General features: G+C 34.8%; 1 protein-coding gene across 3 annotated transcripts; it reads left to right on the forward strand.

Moving 5' to 3' along the window:
- Positions 1-11,838: 11,838 nt before the first annotated feature.
- il12rb1 (interleukin 12 receptor subunit beta 1) lies at positions 11,839-23,097 on the forward strand. Of its 3 annotated transcripts, none has more exons than XM_067387388.1 (15): positions 11,839-12,243; positions 13,438-13,564; positions 14,336-14,493; positions 14,769-14,905; positions 14,987-15,020; positions 16,696-16,836; positions 16,953-17,032; positions 17,129-17,348; positions 17,559-17,690; positions 17,792-17,890; positions 18,595-18,738; positions 18,882-19,031; positions 19,169-19,253; positions 22,237-22,312; positions 22,712-23,097. In XM_067387388.1, the coding sequence occupies exons 1-15, from the start codon at positions 12,189-12,191 to the stop codon at positions 23,060-23,062; spliced, it is 1,989 nt and encodes a 662-aa protein (XP_067243489.1). In that variant the 5' UTR covers positions 11,839-12,188; the 3' UTR covers positions 23,063-23,097. The 3 variants fall into 3 exon arrangements, with proteins under 3 accessions (XP_067243489.1, XP_067243488.1, XP_067243487.1); XM_067387387.1 differs by having other exon boundaries at positions 13,441-13,564; positions 17,553-17,690; XM_067387386.1 differs by having other exon boundaries at positions 11,840-12,243; positions 17,553-17,690.
- The last annotated feature ends 250 nt before the right edge of the window (positions 23,098-23,347 follow it).

Raw genomic sequence — 23,347 nt, forward strand, 5'->3', positions numbered from 1 at the left:
CAGCTAAGTAGCACCACAAAACAAAATAATAACATGATAACATAATAATAAACATGTTTTGACAAAAATGTTAAAAATGGAGTTCTCGTTTTGCAACGAAACTCTTCATATATATATATATATATATATATATATATATATATATATATATATATATATATATATAATGTGTATATGTATATATATATATTTTTTTTAATATTTTTAATATATATATATATATATATATTGCATTTCATTTTTTCTATTCTTTCTTTACTTTTTTCTTTCTTTTCTCTTTCTTAATTTCTGTGTAGTTTTGTGTGTGTGTATATATATATATATATATATATATATATATATATATATATATATATATATATATATATATATATATATAAAATTTCCATTTACAATTTTTTTTCTTCTTTCTTTTCTTTTTTCTCTGTACCAAGAGGCTAGTCTTAGCCACACCTACATATTAACCAGCTGTCTTTGATTCATTAATCACCACTTGTTTAAGAAAACCTGTCTGAACACTTGATGTGTGTCCAGAAGAAGGCTGTGTTGCCGAAATTCTTAGATCTACTTTTATCTTGTTTTAATGATTTGAGCCCAGTTCATTAAAGGCTTTTTACCTTACCACGTGAGTGCCTTGGAAGTATTTCATCTACATGATTTGATGTTTACCTCCATCACATCCAATGAGCACCAGTGGCCATATCAAGACACCCGTGTAGCACTCTCTGCTTCTGTTTTTGTAATATTAATATAATTAAATAATTGTATTATTAATATGTTAAATTAAACATTAACAAACAACACCTCTCTGTATATTCTGCGCTTGTGAAATACAGACTGAACGGCGACTCAAAACAACCAACCGTATCAGTAACATAGTATACGCAAACTACATCCCTCTGTTGGATAAAGAAAACCAGTGTCGATGAATGACGATTGTAATGAAAGTAAAGACGATTACAGTGACTATTACGTTCTTGACCTTTTCTCTCAAAATAATGGGAGTTGCTATCTCACAAATGTAGAATCCGTCTCTGCAGTCATCTCAACCATCAAATTCCAGCAGCAGGAAATAGACATACTATTTTACTCACAGATTTTTTTCTCTGGTGCTGGAATGTCTTGCGGTGTTGGTAAAAAATATAGGCAGCAGCTATTTACACTAAGTGAAAATAGCATATTTTCTTAGCGATAGGTGCAATTTACACTAAGTGACAATAGCAACATTTTCTTAGAGATATGCTATTTAAACTAGTTGAAATTAGTGAGAGATTCTATTTACACGATGTAAAAGTATCAGTTCTTTCTTTGCAATAAGAGTAAATAGTAATTAGATGCTATATATTGGCAGATACTATTTGCAACTCAGTATTTTTGTACATTAACTGGATGCAATATCATAGAGTGTAAATGATTATATTTATTAAAATTATTAAATGGATGCCTTATTGTGAGAATACAAACCCTCCCTACACCTTCCCCTAACCCTACCCAATAAACACTTTTAATATTATTAAACACTCGTTCGCAGTTTATTTCCACTTTAAGAACGTTATTTTCAATTTTTATTGAAAATAAATGCAAGCTTGGCAAAAGGCAGATTTGGACCTGCGTCGATCGCATTAAAAGCCAGGTCTGCAAGCCTTACTCATTACTGCTGCGCCACTGAAGATGTTGAACTCTGTATGTCTTTTTTAAAACTCGAGTGGCCCAACCAGGCATTGGTGGGCAGAGCTAGTGTAAATAACGTATGCCAACAAGGGACACTATTTGCACTTAGTGTAAATAGACTCTCCGAAAAGGGCAACTGACACCACTTAATTTCAGGTTAAAATGCATTGTTGTAATGTGCTTTACTGAGATTGTAATGAGTATATTACTTGAATTTTAATAGTAATGCGTTATTTCACTGCGTTAGATAAAAAGTAATATAATTACTTTTCTAATGCATTACTCCCATGCTGTCATAATCATGTGACCTGCCAATGTCAGTTACGTCGCTTTACTGCCATTCACAAATCCTCTCCCATGGCCTCATGAGATAGAAAAGTGTCCATCATATGCACACATAAAAAAGGAATGCAATAATTTACAAATCTCATAAACTTATATTTTATTCACAATAGAATATAGATAACATATCACATGTTGAAAGTGAGACATTTTGAAATGTCATGCCAAATATTGGCTCATTTTGGATTTCATGAGAGCTACACATTCCAAAAAAGTTGGGACAGGTAGCAATAAGAGGCTGGAAAAGTTAAATGTACATATAAGGAACAGCCGGAGGACCAATTTGCAACTCATTAGGTCATTTGGCAACATGATTGCGTATAAAAGATTGCCTCTCAGAGTGGCAGTGTCTCTCAGAAGTCAAGATGGGCAGAGGATCACCAATTCCCCCAATGTTGCGGCGAAAAATAGTGGAGAATATCAGAAAGGAGTTTCTCAGAGAAAAATTCCAAGGAGTTTGAAGTTATCATCATCTACAGTGCATAATATCATCCAAAGATTCAGAGAATCTGGAACAATCTTTGTGCGTAAGGGTCAAGGCCGGAAAACCATACTGGATGCCCGTGATCTTCGGGCCCTTAGACGGCACTGCATCACATACAGGAATGCTACTGTAATGGAAATCACAACATGGGCTCCGGAATACTTCCAGAAAACATTGTAGGTGAACACAATCCACCGTGCCATTCGCCGTTGCCAGGTAAAACTCTACAGGTCAAAAAAGAAGCCATATTTAAACATGATCCAGAAGCGCAGGTGTATTCTCTGGGCCAAGGCTCATTTAAAATGGACTGTGGCAAAGTGGAAAACTGTTCTGTGGTCAGACGAATCAAAATTTGAAGTTCTTTTTGGAAAACTGGGACGCCATGTCATCCAGACTAAAGAGGACAAAGACAACCCAAGTTGTTATCAGCGCTCAGTTCAGAAGCCTGCATCTCTGATGGTATGGGGTTGCATGAGTGCGTGTGGCATGGGCAGCTTACACATCTGGAAAGGCACCATCAATGCTGAAAGGTATATCTAAGTTCTATAACATATGCTCCCATCCAGACGTCGTCTCTTTTAGGGAAGACCTTTCATTTTCCAACATGACAATGCCAGACCACATTCTGCATCAATTACAACATCATGGCTGCGCAGAAGAAGGATTCGGGTACTGAAATGGCCAGCCTGCAGTCCAGATCTTTCACCCATAGAAAACATTTGGCGCATCATAAAGAGGATGCGACAAAGAAGACCTAAGACAGTTGAGGAACTAGAAGCCTGTATTAGACAAAACATTCCTATTCCTAAACTTGAGCAACTTGTCTCCTCAGTCCCCAGACATTTGCAGACTCTTATAAAAAGAAGAGGGGATGCCACACAGTGGTAAACATGGCCTTGTCCCAACTTTTTTGAGATGTGTTGATGCCAATCAACTTACTTTTCCCTTAAAATGATATATTTTCTCAGTTTAAACATTTGATATGTCATCTATGTTGTATTCTGAATAAAATATTGAAATTTGAAACTTCCACCTCATTGCATTCTGTTTTTATTCACAATTTGTACAGTGTCCCAACTTTTTTGGAATCGGGTTTGTACTTATTTGTTAGATACCTGTAATGGAGTATCCATGTCGGTTGTTAATAATATTTCTTACCTTACTATTTGTTTTTTACTGGTAATGTAATGACTAGTTAGAAAGCCAGCTTTATAGTTTAATTGTCACTAGTATCTGACTAGTAATATAGATACTACAAAAAACTAATGAATAAATATAGTAACTAATGAATTGTTATTAAAATTGGAATTAAAAAAAGATTCTGCTGTGCTCATTATTTTAATTTTTTATTTATAGTACAAATAACGTAATATATTCTCTAGTTAGGCATAATTTAAGAAATAAATGTTCAATTGGCTTGCCATAATGTACTTTAACAATGTGCATCAACTCTGCCATTTGGTCACAGGTGGAAAAACAAAACCAGGTCCAGAACCCTCAAGAGACCACTGGAAAGGTTGGTTCACTGCTGGGGTCTGTCATTTCAGTATCTATTAGACATTTTATCTTGATACCTTGGCATGAAATGAATGATTACAGTTTTCATGGTCAGTGCAGCTCTTGACCAATCAGCAGATTGCATTGGCTGCACAAGCAGGAGTGCAAACATGCATTTTGCACATACCAGAAGTACTGCTTCCTGATTACAAATGTTGACATCAATGCAATGAGCTAATTCTCTGCTTGCACTTCCTTATAAAGAGTATATATATAGTTTAAATCCTCTGACAATTATGCAATAGAAGTAGGAGTTTTCAAAATGTTCTGAATAATATACACTTGGCTTTGATATTTACATCAGCAGAAATTATGGTAAATATTTTGGGGCTTTCCTTTCTGCTCTCTTTCTCTTTGTGTTGAAGACTTGAACACCGCAAAATAAGAGAGAGAGCTGAGGTCTCTCAGTTACCATGGTGATGAGGACCTACCTTCTCCTTTTTCTTTTTTTGCTGATTATAAATCGGTGAAAAACAAAAGTGAACTCAGCAAACACACACAGAATGACTAACTGTGTCACAACAGCTTCTGTTTTTGGATTAAAAATTTAATATATTGGTGGTGCAATACTGCAACAGTGGAATATGAGTAATTGCAGCATGACCACAGATTTTTAAATCATTCACAGACATGCTTTTAATATTAATATAATCTTTACGAATCTTATATTGAAATGAGAAAGTACTAAATGTGAATCATATCACTGTTATGTTTTTAATCATTTCATTTTGCTTGTAACAAGAGAAATCATATTGTGAGTATCTAGAATATTTTCATCTGGTTAACCTATAACATTCAGCAGGTGTTAAAGATTTTTTTGTTTTGTTTTTGTTTTATTGAGGTAGATAAGGTAAAAATAGAGATTTTAGATGTATGGTCAATTCGCATTTTGAACACAAGATGGCGACAAAATGCGAAAGTCAGACAAATCTTATTATTGATCATTAATTAACATTTAATTTAGATTATAATTACATTTTATTTAGTTATGAATTTTCAGCAATGTGCAAAATATACAAAAAAACAGGAATCCAATACATCAACACTAGCAACTTCTGAGAATTTGTTTTAGTTTATAAAGAAAAAAGTTATAGACATGTTGTTCCCCACAGAATTTGTGAGGTACATATTTAACATTTCCAGCTTAATGTTAACAAAACATAAACAAAACACAATATACATTGTGCGTAACAGTATTGTAACACACCTCTACAAGAAATAGAGATTAACCCAGGAGGGGGTAAAACTGGATGACAATGCAGTTAAGTATACAGGAGGCAGTGCAAAATTAATGTGAGGAGCAGATTGTGGAAACATACAGCTGCTAAATAAACAGGTAAATATGTCAAAAGTCCTCAAAACACAGGAGCAGGCCTACTACATTTCTTCTAGGAATTAACAACACAAGGAGCAGGATAACTGCAGACAGGAGCAAGACTTCAGGTAAGAGTCGAATCCTTTTCACAAAATACTTGAGCAATACTTTATCTTTAATAGCTCAGGAGATATACCAATACAAGAGAAGCAAACACAAGTAAATCCTACTGGGACGAAACATAAACGAGAAGGTGAGTTGGTAATCCTTCAACACTAACACAAACGCAAACAAGGCCAGACAATGAGTGCGTCTCAGTCAGCTCCATAGTTCAGTAGTCAGGGCACTGATCAGGGAGTCGGCCATTTTAAGGATGGTCTCAATCGCAAAATCCATCCAGTGCACTGGAACGTTTGCTACCTGAAAAATCCCACAATGCACTGCAAAAACCAGGAAGCATCGATGCTCACTATGCTCCCTTACTGGAAATTATGTCACATTTCTGAAGCACGAAACATAAAACGCATTAAGCCCAAAGTATGTACTTAAAGGTCAGCATACAGTGCGCATGTATTCTTCTGATGACGGATTTTTGTAACCACGCTTAATTTGTATACAGGTCGCACATGCGCATTTAATTATTTTTGCAGTAATTAGTTCCACAAGGTGGCAACCCTGCCCTGGGGGTGTCGATTCAAAAGTTAGTTGAAGAAAACCTGCATAAACAGAACAAACCAGAATGCATTCAAACTACAGCGACAATGGAGGGCTACATAGATGAGAGATTGTGTGAAGAGGTTAGAAATACCCTCATTTGTACAACTCTAACATGAAAGAATACAAATATATTTACATGAGTTGTAACTTGTGGCGAGAGATTGCGCATCAAGAGATCAAAACTGTGCATGCTTCGAACGTCTGTGTACATACATGAGTCAAGTGAAGTATATTTTGCAAGGCTGTGCCTTCAACTGTCCATGTGTGCAAGCATATGCATAAAAAAACGAAGTATACCCATAGACATAGAGTATACCCACACTGTAAAAAATAACTGTAATAGATCTAACGGTACATTTAATGTAATTTTATGGTAAAATACCGTTAAATTCAGTTTTTGAAAGTGAAAAATAACAATTCCTTGTAAAATTTACAGTGAAAAACAGTAAATTGACATTCCCTGCGTGACACTGAAGACTGGAGTACCATGATGGTGTTTAGTGTGTGTGTGAATGACACTGTGTGCTCCTTCTATATGTTAGTATTGTCCTTCTCAGCTTGTGGAAAAGCTGCTTGTGATGAACTCTGATTCATCATGTGACTCTTATCACCACTGTGTCACATGATCCTTCAGAAATCATTCTAATATGCTGATTTGCTGCTCAATAAACATTTATGATTATTTTCAATATTGAAAACAGTTGTGTTTTTCTTCTCAGCTTGTGGAAAAGCTGCTTGTGATGAACTCTGATTCATCATGTGACTCTTATCACCACTGTGTTTGGTGACTGTCAGTGTATTATAAAGATACAAAACAGATATTAGTACTTCATTAGGTTGGTAAATTAACATTATATCAATTAATGAAATATGTTATTTTACCGTAAATTACTGGGATTTTCTTTTACAGTGTACTGAAATCCAATGTTAAATATACATATTTAAAATGTAAAATTCACATGTAACTCCGTAAGTATGTTTACGGTTTGATGTCATTTTTACAGTATTGTTCTGGTAACCACAGCTGCCGGTATTTTTCCGTAGAAACAACAGGATTTTTTTTACAGTGCAGGGCTTGAGCCAACTCATTTATGACCAGTGTTAGGGGTAACGCATTACTAGTAACTCTTAACTCTTATTTCAGATAAGTAACTACTTTGTTTTCCCATGTAGGCCTATTGACTGACAGCTCTCCTGTCCGCTTGTTGAGAGGAATCGTAAGAGCAGAGTGTGTAAACCGGATGGTTATTGTATTTCTAGACTAAATGTGAGCATGCATTTACTAATCTCACTTGCACAAAAAAGATTCAGTATTGCACAAAATGAATAAAATCAGTAACATGCAAAATCAGAGTATTACGCAAACCTCCAATAATTAAATGTTATATAAAACAAATGCATATTTTTATGCATTTAGTCTCACTTTTTTGACCAACATACTTGCTGACCTTTCGATGATTCAGTTATACCTTAAGCAAAAATGACTTTTTTTTTTTTTTTTTATTTATTAAGTAAATGTTAAACTTTCTTCTGCATCCTATTGTTCTGCAATCCAGAATGGCAGCACAGCTGAAAGGTTTGTTTGAGCTGCGTCCTCTACATGTATGAATTTGCATTTCCTTCAGCCTTATTTTAATTTCGGTTTGAAAAGGCCTTCAGAAATCATTCTAATATGCTGATCTGCTGCTCAAGAAACATTTAATATGTACAATTGTACAAAATATTTGTGTACAATATTTTTTTTCAGGATTATTCGATGAATAGAAAGTTCAAAAGAACAGTGTTTATCTGAAATCTAATCTTTTGTAACATTATAAATGTCTTTACTGCCACTTTTGATTGATTTAATGCATCCTTGCTGAATAAAAGTATTCATTTTCTTTCTTTTTAAAAAAATAAAAATAAAAATTATTACTGACCCCAAACTTTTGAACGGTAGTGTATAATGCTACAGAAGCTTTGTATTTCAGATAAATGCTGTTCTTTTGAACTTTCTATTCATCAAGGAATCCTGAAAAAAAAAGTACACAACTGTTTTCAATATTGAAAATAATCATAAATGTTTATTGAGCAGCAAATCAGCATATTAGAATGATTTCTGAAGGATCATGTGACACTGAAGACTGGAGTAATGATGCTGAAAATTCAGCTTTGCATCACAGGAATAAATTACTTTGTCAAATATAGTTAAATAGTATACAGTTAATTTAAATCGTAATAATATTTCACAATATTACTGTTTTTTTTTTACTGTATTTTTAATTATGTAGCCTTGGTGAGCAGATGAAACTTCTTTTAAAAACATTAAAAATCTTAGTGGTTCCAAACTTTTGGACTGTACTGTACATGTAACAGAATAAAGCGTTTACACCGCATAACAAAAAAAAAATATATATATATCAAAAAGATCCTGTCTGTAGTTGATTTATACCAGCTGTGACTTTTTACATAGTCATGTCACTGGAAATTGAGTAATCACACTGCCCCAATGTGTAGTGAGCCAGGGTCCTTATCGGTACCTGGATTATACACAGTTTACTGATTCACGAGCTTGGGAGCTAGGTAGCTGATCGAGACTGGCTGCATCCGAAATCACATATAACCCTACTCTATAGTAGGCGAAAAGCAGTATTTGACATATGTTCAAATTCACAGTAATCATAAAGGAGCAGGCAAAAAGTACCCGGATGACCTACTACTTCCAGCAAGATTCTGAGTGTGCATACGATGGACACTTTACTATCCCATGAGCCTATGGGAGAGGATTGGTGAATGGTGGTGACGCGGCACAACTGACGCTGGTCGGTCACGTCATAAGGGTAACATGGCGAACATAGTAAGTACAAATTGCATTCATTATACACACATTCATACTTTTTTTAACTTTCATATTGTTATGGAGGGACTGCGACAAGAGGCGTGCGGATTCATATGCAAAAGCTTTTAATTTACAAAAACATGTTCAGAACAGGCAGGGGTCAAAAAGAGTCAAACAGGCATGATTTGGGCAAGATAAAGAGCATTCCAGGGACAGGCGAGGGTCAACAAACGAAGAACATAATCCTAGAGGGTAATCCAGGACACAGTAAACTAGCAAACTATCAAGAGCAAGACTACACTGCGTTCCAAATTATTATGCAAGTGACATATCAGTAGATTTCAGTAGAATAAAGATTCAGATTTTAGTTTTTCTAAGAAAATGTTTGTTAATTTATTTATCCATGTCTTTTTAGATAACTGGTATCAATCTCAGACAAAATAATTTGCCAGATCTATGGAAACCCTAGAGGTTGTTCCACATTATTAAGCAAGTCACAGTTCTCATGCAATATGGGGAGGAAGAAAGATGTTTCTGAAGATGAAAAGCATGAAATGGTGCAATGTTGTGCAAAAGCAGTTTCCATAGACTTAAGTAGACCTGGCAAATTATTTTGTCTGAAATTGATACCAGTTATGTAAAAAGACATGGATAAATAAACAAACATACATTTTCTTAGAAAAACTAAAATCTAAATGTTTATTCTACTGAAATCTTACTGATATGTCACTTGCATAATAATTAGTGATGGCCGATTTCGAAACACATGCTTCATGAAGCTCCGAAGCTTCATGAATCATTTGTTTCGAATCAGTGATTCGGAGCGTGTATCAAACTGCCAAAGTCACGTGATTTTAGCAAACGAGGCTTCATTACTTCATCACTGTTTCGAAACATTTCAAAACAGCTCGAAATTTCAGAGGTTCACCGGTAGAGGGCGATGATAAAGTTAACCCATGAATCATGCAGATTCACCCGAGAAGCATTGAACAAGTGTCTATGGGTTTTACCTGATCTCTGATCAGTTTTATAAATTTGTAGATGTTTTAATTAGACATTAGAATAATTGAAATGAATAATGGTAGTTATTAATCTCTTATTGACCTGTTTAGCTTGAGCCATGGAACAGAGAAACAAGCCTTGAAAATTGATAAAAGAACAGATATACAGTCACTCTATATGTAGCCTAATCTTACTAGAGAATTAGTTAATTGCATTTAATAGATTTTACTTTCAATAAAACATTTGCAATAGATTTGTAAAAGGTGTTTTTACTGCATGTTTAGTTTGAGTTTTGTTGCATTTACACTCTTTTGACCACTAGGGGTCACCATGGAGTCAAGTGTCAGATTGTTTCGAAGCCTCGAATCATCACGGCACATTTGATTCAACTGCTTCAGTGTTTCACGAAGCCTCGCTCTGCCCATCACTAATAATAATTTGGAACGCAGTGTAGATGAAAATAAGGAATGGCTCCGTAAAGTAGCTATCAACTAAATAGTGATAAACTCTAAACAATACTTGGCGATCGGTGAGCTTGTGAGTCAGTGCTTTATAGTCCTTGTGATAGACTACAGGTGTGGAAGTGATTAGGGCAATGGAACATGGGAAATGTAGTCCAAAGTAGGGTCGTGAAGTTACTTATTCAAAGTAAGTACCTAAGAGATGCGATTTTAGATGCAGCCTGTGTGACTGAGGGCTGCTAGTCCAAATGAGCAGGTGATAAAGTGTGTATGTAATTGTCTGGCAATTTGAGATTTACTTTAATTCATTTTCTCAGTTGATATAACAGTGTTATAGAAAACACAGCTGATTGCAGTGCAAGCTGGAACTCTGTAATTACTGTGAAAGTGAAACAAATAGTAGCCAGGAACTTAGTGTACCTTTTTTGTGTATTTTTTTAATATATAAGACATTTTTACAATTGAATCACTTTTTTTGACATTTGAACAAGAGTCAACGTCACAGGAAATGGATTTCACCATTTCCAAGAAACATTTCAGTGACCTTTTTAAAAAATGTGCAGTCATCATAAACAAGACATAAAAGCATGTTTTTTGTGATCTACTTTCAATCTAAATTTGCATAAGCTCTAAAAAACCGTCAGTGAAGTTGGAAAGTTCTCCTCTCAGATGAACACTCAAAGTACCGCCACTGCTTAGCTACACAGTTACTATTAATAACTTAAGGAAGCAGTTGATATCACTGTAATAGTGGCCACAGAGTGTGGTTGAATTGAAGCCTTCCTATTCACCTTACCCACAAACACAACTATAAGAAGTGAAACCAAATTGCACTAATCATTTGACAGAAACTGTCATAGTTGACCGAGAACCGACATTAAAATACATAAATACATTGTTCTTAAGAAACATAAAGACAGACTAAGCAGAGATCTCAGAGAACAGACAAAACAAAACAAACAAATAATAAAATAAAACAAAAAACAACAAAACAAATAAAACAAAACAAATAATAAAACAAAACATAAAGACAGACTAAGCAGAGATCTCAGAGAACAGACCAAACAAAACAAAACAAAACAAAACAAATCAAACAAATAATAAAATAAAACAACAAAACAAAACAAAAAACAAAACAAATAACATTTAGGTTTAATACTTGGCATGCTGCATTATGAGGCATCATCACATGTTTCATTGCTCTGATGAATGAGTGAAAGGGGATTTTTTTTTTTGCTGTTGTTTGGCTCAAGTATTTACATTCTGGGTTCATGAAAAGTTTTCAAGAATTTGTGTGTTAAGGAAAATGAAGTGTGCTAAATGAAATGAGGATGTAAAAATGGAGTCAGTTTCAGGGTTCAAATCCTGATTACTTTAAAGCACCACTTGATTTACTAAAAGCCTCCCATGTCGGGTTAATGATGATTTTGTTGGAAAGCGATCTCAATAGGTTTTTACAATTAGGTTTATGATTTAAGTTGTAAACAGAATGTAACATCTTTGTCTAATGTGTTCATGTTTGAAAGTGAAGGCAAAACATAGAGGTGTAGCAGACAGCAAAACCTGCTTTTTCTCATGAAGTGAGATGAGCTTCCCCTGCTGCTCTCATGTTGTGGTTTGTGGTGATGCAGTAGTTAGCACCTCATTCTGCCCCAGAAAGCACACGACTAGTGAGTACAGACTAACCCCTCATGTGTCTAGTCTAGATGACTTCGAATTCACAACGACTGTTGATGTGAGCTCTGGCTACAATGATTATCTCGAACTGCTGGTGTATTCGCTATGTCTTATGAGTGAGGACCTTTCTGAACACTAGAAGTGATGAGGATGAGAGTGGCTGTGCTGTTGCTTGTTGTTTCTGTCAGTTTGACTGAAGGTATGTTTTGCCACTCACTATTGTCTGTCATGGCTGATGCTATCAGTGCAAACGGCACATATACAACACCGCAGAGGAAGATGATATTGAGATTGGCTTGAAAGACTTTACGGAAGTAGTAATTTAGATTTCAGATGATTGTGACTGTGTGTAGATTTTATCAGAGTTGTTGCTTAGACGCCATTTGGCTAAACCACCATTAAACAACTATAAAACCACAGGGTCTAAACAAGTTAAAAGCTATTGCCATTATTTTTACTACTTATTGAAATGTAAATAGATAGCTTTGTATAAAGTCAAATGTTTGTGATAATTACGATTTCTTAATATTTTTTCAATGTCCCTTGCTCTCACCAAGCCTGCATTTCATCAAACATACAGTAAAAACAGTAATATAGTGCAATATTATTACAATTTAAAATAACTGTTTTCTTTTTGAATATATTTAAAATGTAATTTATTCCTGTGAGGCAAAGCTGAATTTTCAGCATCATTACTTCAGTTTTCAGTGTCACATGATCCTTCAGAAATCATTCTGATTAAAAATGCTGATTTGGTGCTCAGTTATTATCAATTGTCATTGGTGATTGTATTAATAATGTGTATTATTATTATCAATGTTGAAAACAGTTTTTCCTGCTTAATCCCCCCCAGGATCCTTTTTAAATGTACATTTATTTGAAATAGAAATCTTTTGTTACATTGTAAATGTCTTTACTGTCACTTTTTATTAATTTAATGTGTCCTTGACTAACATTACTTCCTTTAAATAATGTTTTTACCCCAAACTTTTAAATGTATAATGGTTTTCACAAAAATATTAGGCAGCAAAACTCTTTTTCAACATTGATAATAATATAAATGATTCTTGAGTAGCCAATCAGCATTTTAACATTTCTGAAGGATCATGTGACACTGAAGACTGGAAAAATGATGATGAAAATTCAGCTTGCTGCCACACAAATAAATTTCATTCTAAAATAAAAATAGAAATCAACAGTAAATTAGAAAACAGTTGGTTTAAATTGTAATAGTATTTCACAATATTACTGTTTTTAATGTATTTTTGATCAAATAAATGCAGCCTTGGTGAACAACATAAACTTATTTGGTGGGATCAGGTGAGTTACAGCAGTCAAATTTACACAACAAACTTAAAGATTTTGTTTTTCCATGATGTAAATGTTCTTAAAGCAGCAGGATGTATACCTACAACTAGTCCACGGTGTTACAAAAATTCAACTAAGCAAGACGAGGACTTTAATTGTGAATGGGATAAAAGAAACTCTAAGGAGAATCAGACACACACTCTTTATATACGGTGAGTTCAACCAACAAATTACACTGTCTTTACAGTTATAAAACTCAGAGTTATAGAATGTACCACATATGTGTTAAACATAATAGTACCGTGGAGACCAGGGCTAGTTGTCAAACTTTTTTGTTTTTTAGGGTGGGATTATTTTTGAAAGTTAAGTGGTTAGTTCACCCAAAAAAAAAAAAAAAAAAAAAAAAAAAGGCCATCAAGTACTCACCCTCATGTTGTTCCAAACCTGTAAGGCTTTCATTCATCTTCGAAACACAAATGAAGATGTTTTAAATGAAATCTGAGAGATTTCTGTCCCTCCATTGACAGTCTATGCAACTACCACTGACGCTTCAAAAAGTTAAAAAATGAAGTCAAGTCACCTTTATTTATATTGCACTTCATACAATAGAGATTGTTTCAAAGCAGCTTTAAAGTGATAACAGGAAAATTATGCATTGCAGCCGTTGTTCAGCAGTGTTTATTCACTTCTGTTGTAAAGATCAAGCAGCTCTGCAAAAAACAGTGATGTCATCCTCCAGCTCTGTTCAGTTCTCATACAATAGCGTCAGTACAGTCATATCAATAATTTAACATATAGAGATTATAAACTAACTGGAGGACTTAGTCCAAATTTTCTGAAGAGACTGCTTTATATGAGGAACATATTGAATTGAGTTGCCACAATGTGTTCATTTGGCTAAACTATACTAAATAACAGAACCTGAGGCTTGATAATGTATGTCAGTCCGCATGAATGTAACTCTCATTTTCTGATGTGCACAGGGACGGTAAAGAGATAATTCGTATACATGTGAGAAATAGATTCATTCCCTTGGAGGATCTAGGAAACACAAGAAAAGAGAAGGACATATGGGTACAGACACAAGTGGGCAACCTCACCTGCAATTCTAGCAAAATCTCAGTCATCCTTGAATGCTTGGGTAAGAACACAGTAGATCTATTCAAACTGCTTTTTTCTGACAGTTTATATGGTGGGATTTTAAAGAGTTGTAGCATGTTTCTAATGAACTGGTATATTATATGGTAAATATAGCATATTATATTACATAATATTTACATTTATAATTAATTAATGCATTATTTTAATAATTAGATACATTATATATTATAAGTTTAATTTTAAATAATTATCTTATCAGCATAATATTTTGCATGGCATGTCGCCCATAACGTGTCACTCTCATGTTGTCAACAGTCAAATACAGTAAACCTCAGATTACCAGCATGAAAAGGTCAGCTGGAATCCTGAACCTCACACTGGACAAACCAATAGATAACAAAAGTGTTCTATATGAGATCAGATGGAGGGAGAGAGGCTCCAAATGGCAGAATGTAAGACATTTCAGAAAATCTGATATTTTTATATCCTGAAGTGAATCTGTTATTTTGCTAACATGTGTTCTGCAATTATAGGTGACATTTGAAACTGAAGACAGCACTATGCAAGGTTAGAGTCCTCTAATACAAATTATACATGTGCTGAAATAAGGTCGTCTGAATGATACATTGATTTGTCCTTGTATTTATTCTAAGGTGTGCAATTATTTTCCAGTAAACGCACAGCTAAAGTAGTTCCAGGCAGACTTGACTGCATCACAGCTCCGTATGACTTTGCTGAATTGTTTAAGTTATTTCAAAGGTCCTTACAGCCTACAGCAGCAAAAGAACCAAAATCCACGCAGACATTGACCAAGCAAACAATATGTTAAAAAATACCAAAAAAAGTTCATTTTTTTCCCCACAACTATTGAAAGCATGCTCTTTTTCTCCCTCTCTCCCATATAGATGAACACACATATAGTAGACACATACACGGAAACATACACGTGCACAGACTCTTGTCAGCGCTGCCTTGAGACTTTATCAGTAAAATAGTTTTGCAACTGAAAAGCTACACAATATTTCTCAATTGTGAGGTAGTGACGTTGCTGTTCTTGAAGCAGTTAAACTTACAGCTTCGTTATTAGTAGACTATATTTAATTAGTAGAGACTATTAGTAGAGCTTATTTCCTAATAATTCAACTGAAGGTCAAGTCAAGTGTATTGGATTATGGAATACACTGGATCATGCATTACTGTATATACTGCACATTTTGGCATATACAGTATATAATAGGCCATAGAGGTATTCTATTTATGCAGAAAATGTGCATACTATGTGCATACTAAATAATGGTATTAAGAATGGCAGCACTGTACGCTATTCCAAACACCGCTCATAATACTAAAGATAAACAGTAAAATGTGGGAAAGTTTGTCAAATGTGGATTTGTGTAGCACCTACAGCTCTGCAAATCCTTCCAATGGAGGTCAGTTTTTATGCAGTTTCTTGATTCTTTGAGCTTTTAACAGTTTGACATATACAGTGAGGGTGTTTACATGGATTCTTAAAAGGTACAGCAGCAAACAACGGCTTTAAGACCACTTTTTTTCCCTGCCACTAGCGTATTTTTCCAATTGTTTGCAATGGGAGCGTCTCATTTTTTAAACGACAGGAGCGCAACGAGGTGATGAGCCTCTATTTCACGCTGAAGCGTTGAGCTGAATGTTCAACTCTGGGTAAAATGCAGCACTCATCACTGTCACTTTGTACCCAGCCGTCCAATCACAGTGGAGGAGGGGCGGGACAAATACAACACCAACCAACCGCCACATTCTGCTAGTACAACATCAACAGTTGACAACAACAAGCATAATAATCGAAAAAAATAATTTAAAACAAGAGCCAGAGCAAATACTTTAGATTGTTTCGACATTTTTAGTCCAGAAACAAACTATCTGTCAAATGAGATACACTTCTGCTGATATTCCGTATTATAGCAAGCAAAGTGTCTCGACTCTCAACTGAAAAAACGCTGCTCTGCCGCAGCACTCTCAAGCGCCCTCAGGTAGGTGTTGTCAGCACAGTGCCTAGCATTTTCAGCTGGCTAAAACGCTTTGGTGGACATACGGCCTAAGGGTCATTGAAATGTTGGAAAATAGAAATGAAAAACTAAATTACTTTTATTTAAACTAAATACATTGTTTGTGGTGTGAAAAAAAAATGTAATGATTATGAATGACCCCTTTAAATGATTTGTGTCCAAAACATAAAAACTGACTGAGATGAATGTGTCTTTAGATTTCTACAAGCTACATCTACAGAAACAGACAATCTACCAGATCCAACTGAGGCGGCAGGCTAAACTGCAGCCAAGTCTATGTGAAGACTCACTACATACTCTCTGGAGTGACTGGAGCCCAGTGGTGGATGTTCCCTTAGGTTCGATTTCAGCTGTATTTGTCAATGAATGCTGCAATTTCACTGTGCAAATAAGTTTTTAATAAGTAAAAGCATCTGAAAATATTTGGATAAAAGATGTAACACCTTTTCTGCAGAAATCAGCCTCCCACCTGTAATATGCTGGGCAGAAAAAAAATGGACGAATGGTACCAGGGAAATTAATCTCATCTGGGATGTAAGTAAGAACAGAAGACATCAGAAATGTTTCTGTTTGTTGGTGCGAGATGAGTGTAATTTCATTTGAATGATGCTTCACTGTAATTTTCTTTAGGAGCCACCTGCGAAAGAGTCTGCTGGGGGTGTGGAGTACAAGCTAAACATCACTGTTTGGCCTTGTAAAAAAAACAGTACAAAGGAAACCTCAACATCGAATCGAAGCTATAAAACCTCAATTACATATTCAGAGGCCAGGATTTCCATTATTGCAATTAACTTTGTTGGAAGTTCACCTCCAAAGGAGATCATCATTCCTGCTGTGAAATATCTGAGAGGTAAGTGTGCCGCAAGTGTGAACTGTGAGTGTGTTAGCTTGGGTTTTCATGTGTGAATGAATGTTTGACTGTGTACGCTTACAGCAGGAAGCAAGGCAAAAAGGTGTGGGATTTTTGGTGACAAGGGTCTTAAAGTGTCAGGTCATAAATTACTCATTACAAAAATTTGAAAAACTCAGTGGAAACTCATTTGAATTTTTGAAGTTTCAGATTGTTACAAGCCCTCTTATATCACCAAAAGTAATAAAATCTGCTTAGAATGGTACAAGCTGGAAAACGGTGAGACCCGAACAAGTAAAGTAAACAAGTCAAGCAAAAACTCATTCAAGGACATTGAAAAAGGTAGAGATAAGTCATTCATCCAATGTAGAGCATGTGTCATATTAGCGCATGCTGCGTATGCTAACTCGTCTGCTAACTTGTCTTTCTGGTTTTAATTACAGGGGTGGAGAAGTTTGTACGTCATTATTACTTTCTTCACACCATGAGCAAGAAACATCATAAAACTGTTGAAATGTGTCCCTTTTACTCAGAACAGGGAGGTATGTTCAGACTAAGGATGTGGCAGTAAAGTTCTGTCCGACATCGATAAGATGATAACTTTTTTGTTATGACCAATAAATTAAGATTTTGTCTAAATAAATTATTAAAATACAACACTAAAAACTACAATAAATCAGAAAATGATTCAAGTAAATCAAGTATTTTAAGATTTGATCAAATTATATTTAACAGTGTTGTTAATTATTTTTGTTTTAAAAGATTTTCTTTAAGTATGTGTTAGATGACGGATAAATATAAAATCATGGGAAATTGTACTATTAAATATCCAATATATGGCAATATATACTGTATTAAAAACTCATATTGGCCAATAACTACGAGATATGTAAAATAACTAAAAAATATGAGATAAGAGGGAAAAAATATATTTCAAGGCTTTTGCGTTCCCTGAGAAACTTTGCATTTGCTCGCAAATCGTGTTAGCGAACGCAAAGTTTTTCGGGGGAACGTAAAATTTTTATGAGCAATCAAAAAGATCCTTGTGGGAATGCAAAACATTTGCGAGAGAACGCAAAAGTGTTGACAATTTTTCCTCCCATCCCATATTTTTTTCCTTTACCATGTCCATTTAGGGGCTCCGTAAATAACCAATACGGTACTGATATGTTGTGTAAGACCAAATATAAGATATAATCCAGAATGATCTCTAATTTTCACAATGGAATGTTTGCATTTGTTTCAGCGCCGATTAAAGGTCCAGGGAACGTGATTATTTCTGAATTGACACATGAATCAGCTGTGGTGAGTTGGCTTTCCATTCCTGTGGCGGAGCAACGAGGATTTCTACTGCATTATCTCATCTGGATTTCAGGACAGGGAAAAATGAGTAAGGCGAAAGTTTGTAGTTTTACTGATCATTTATTTGCTATGAAACCTTTATGTCACAAATGTAGTCTTTTTTTACTTGTATAACCAACCAAATAATCTATTATAAACATATAGTTTCTAATACCGTTCCTCTTGCTTTAGCACTCCATAAAGTCCCAGCAAATGAAACCAGCTTCAGGATCAAGAACCTCCACCCAGGGGCCTCTTACACTATTTATATAGCCGGAAAAACAATAGCTGGTAAAGGGCCGAACTCAACGGTGAACTTTGAAACACGCTCAAAAGAAATGGGTACTAAAACAGTCACTTCAAAATGAAAAATGATGTTGCAGAACTGAAACCTTTATCTGCTTTTGTGTGACGTACTGTAAATACGAGGCATGTGAATATACCTGCCAACAGCAAATGTGTTTTGCCCTTTCATTCAGGCTTATCATGGCAGGACCAGACCATCCTGAGCGTCTGTGTGGTAGCCCTCTTGTGTACTATAATCTGCTCTGTAGCTGTCAGGAGGTGAGATTATCACAACCCAGATGAACTGAATGACGACCAAGATATGTTATTATGGTATATTGTACATAACCGGTAGCTTGATTGTTAAAGGTGCTCTAAGCGATGTCACGCGTTTTTAGGCCAAAACATTTTTTGTCATATACAGCAAACAGCTCCTCACTGTCCGCTAGCTGCCTGTCCCCTGAACACACTGTAAAAAAACGCAGTCTCTGTAGTCGCCACAAGCTCCGAAAATGGCAACAAAAACAAACTGGTGCAGCCTGGACCACGAATCATAATAAACATGCTCCAGCCAATAACCGACAAGAATGATTTTAAATGCGCGTTCATGACTGTTTCAGGAAGCACGGAGGGGAGGGGGAGGAGGAGGAGGAGGGAGGGTCTAGCTAGCCTCTGTTTTGTTTGACAACACTTTGAACGTCAACAGGAAGTTACTCCACCCAGGATCGCTTAGAGCACCTTTAAAGTATTGAACTAGCAAAACCAAGTTCATTTGACTTATTTATTTATTTACTTTTTTTAATCACATTGAATCTTGATTTTTTTTAATCACATATTGTTACGACACTATTCTTGTAATTTTGACTTCATTCTCATAATACTATGACTTTGACTTTATTCTCAAAATATTACAACTTTAATCTCATATTGCTACAACTTTATTGTCATCATTTTCACTTTATTTTCAATCAGGGCTTGACATTAACACCCGCCAACTAGTGATGGGCCTTCCGGCTCTTTTTCGTGAGCCGGCTCGTTTGACTCAGCTCCCTGAAAAGAGCCGGCTCTTTTGGCTCACAAACGGCTCTTTAAATAATACATGTTTTAACTATGACTTTGATTATGATAGGTGTGAAAACAGTTCTAATTAAATTATTAAATGAACTCATACTCACAATGTCTCACAATTTCTTTAAAAATATATTGATTTGTTATAAAAAAAAAAATACTATTAAACATTTGTATTTAAATTACAACTTTTTAATGTATAGAACCAACATTCAAAACAAATAAAATCTGAACAACATAATAGAACCCATATTAAATATTAAAGAAAAATAAATAACTGAAAGGATTAAACTGGTCCCTCTTTTTCTCTTTTTTTATTGCCATATGAGCTCTCACTAGTTAGGATATATTATTCATAATGAACACACACACACACACTGCTGGCCATATTTTTATTTTATGAGAGATTTGCATTCAGAAATGCTGTTTTTCCTCTCCTCCGAGTTTCGACTACAGACCGTGAGGCTGATCAGACAGTCGAAACGAAAGAGTGTGTGTGCTTATATAGCCTAATTATAATTTTTTGTGTTGTTCTTTGAATTATTAGTCTATTGTTTTAAATAAAATTAAAACCATTCATTACATAATGATTTAATTTCTATAGGCTATATTTTGAAAAATAGAGTCGGCTCTTCAGATATGTGAGCCGGCTCCCGACGTTCACATAAAAGAGCCGACTCGCGAACGACCCATCACTACCGCCAACCCGCCAAATGCAGATGGATTTCAGCAGTCACTCCTACTAGCCACTTTGGCGGGTTGAATATTATATATAATACATACATTTTTCAACTGTAGTCTTTTAAAAAAGGCATCTGAAAATGAAATAATAAACTAAGTGAAATGTAGTGCTTTCAAAAATATCAATTTTTCGATACATATCAATACTGAAATATCTGAAAAGCTTCCAATACTCATTTTCCGCAGAATATATGCGATACCAGCTGTGCTTTCTCACTCTCTCATTCCCACACATTTTGTGCTCACGCCCAAAGTGTGCTCACATAAAGCCACATCTCAGTAATAAATTGAGTTATTGTTCACTGCTCAATGCACTTAAACAGTCAAATACACACAAAATAATTTCAAAATGACAGTCTTGGTGAGTATTTCCGTAAACATTGTCAGTTATAGTATAATGGGTCTGTGCCTCAGGTCTTAAAGTGACAGCAGCCTAATATATACCTGCTGCCAAATTATTAGATAATATTAAAATATCTATATGGCAGTTTTCCCCTATGGTATCGATGTCAAAATTGTGGCCAGTGAAAATGCTTGGCTAATAACTTTGGAAAACCACTAGCCATAGCGGCTGATGAGCAAAAAAAGTTAATGTCAAGCCCTGTTTTCAATATATTATGTTATTCTCATTATGCTACAAATGTATTCTTGTAGTTTTGAATTTATTCTCAAAATATTACAACGTTAATCTTGTTTTGCTAATATTTTATTCTTGAAATTTTACGGAATATTACAACTATCTTGACTTTATTCTGAAAATATTACAACTTTAATGTAAAACTATGACTTTGTTCTGGTAATTTTTACTTTATCCTGAAAATATTATGACTTTTATCATGTATTTCTGCGACTTTATTCTTGTAATTTTCAATTTATTCTCAAAAAATTTCAACTTTATAATCATAATGCTGCAAAAGTATTTTCGTAATTTTGACGTTATCGTGAGCTTTAATTTTATTTTGCTTCTACTTTATTCTCGTATTTTTGACCTTATTTAAATATTATGACATTTTTGTCATAATTTTGACTTTATTCTAGGAATATTATGACTTTGTTGTCGGAATTTTGACTTTATTCTGAAAATATTACAACTTACAAATCTTATATTGCTGACTTTATTCTCATTTTCACTTTATTCTCAAAATATCACAATTTTATTCTCATAATTCAGTGACTGTTCTGGTAATTTTGACTTTATTCACAAAATATTACAACTTTAATCTATCATATTGGTCCTCATTTTGACTTTATTTTCAAAATATCATGACTTTTATCTTGTATTTCTGCAACTTTATTCTTGAAATTTTCACTTGATTCTTAAAATATTACAACTTCAATCTTTAATCAACTTTACAGATAAAAAACATATAATATATACATAGACTTGCACCATCTGCTAAATAAAAATGTATTTAACTATAAAAATGTCTTTAACTGCCTATTTGCTTTGCAGATTTAGGAGTAAGTTGATACCTGAGGTACCCAGTCCTGTGATTGATACAGCAGAATTCATAGGTCTGCAAAATCAGGTTAGCAACACAAACTGCTGAAGATTCGAAACCTATTTCCAAGGAAACAACCTCAATATTTTAAAAGGGCATGATTGATTATGCAACATATTATAATGACCCAAATTTAGAAATCTCCCATCACAGTCAACAGAAAAAAAAATCTCTAGTGAGGTCAAAATATTAACCACAACACATCAGTGCATTTACAGTGATGTACCTAAAAACAGCTATCATACAGAGAAAAGAATGAAGGAAAGCTATTTTGCGAAATCATCTAATTTACATAAACTATAGAGTTTACTTACTAATGAAAGGGAAGCCAAATAAATGGAGGGTATATTTTGCAATTAAATTGATCTTATTGTGCATGATTCATCAGTGCATGATATTCCAAATGAGAAAATGTTTGTGTCGCAGAACCAGAGCCAGATGAAGGAGGAAGTGCATGAATTTGTTCTCTTGCTGCGTCAAGATCTCGACAAACCTAGTGAAAACGATACCCCTGAACAGAGCACTTTACTGCAAGGCTTTGGCCTTGTCGTTTTTGAAGAGGAAGATGAGGAAGACGAGGAGGGTGAAGTTGCTGACTTGAGCTCTATGAAATCATGTTGCTATCCGAATCCTAGTTACAGAGGACAGATGCTACACCTGCCAGAGCCTTTCCACATGACAGAAAGCACATTAAAAGACAATGACACAGAGTCCACATACAGAAACGGCCTGTTCTTTGAAACAAGAATCACTGAGAGTGATAAAACATCACTATAGTCTTGTCTGGTCTTGTTTGTGATGAGTTCTGACAAATAAACAACCCTAAACAAACTTCTTCCATCTGCTGCATGTGTCTTTTGTACAACCAGGTACAGTCAGTATTGGTGTCTTTTTCTTTTCTTTTCTTTTCTTTTCTTTTCTTTTCTTTTCTTTTTTCCTTTTCTTTAAACTGCACCTGAGACACAATACTGGAAATAACCCAGTTCTGAGAACAGTGTATGATTCTCAGCAGTTACTGAGGTTGCAAACACATACCCACTTTAAAGCTTTGTTGTGGTTACT

The sequence above is a fragment of the Chanodichthys erythropterus genome, chromosome 6, assembly GCF_024489055.1.
Source record: "Chanodichthys erythropterus isolate Z2021 chromosome 6, ASM2448905v1, whole genome shotgun sequence".
Lineage (NCBI taxonomy): Eukaryota > Metazoa > Chordata > Actinopteri > Cypriniformes > Xenocyprididae > Chanodichthys > Chanodichthys erythropterus.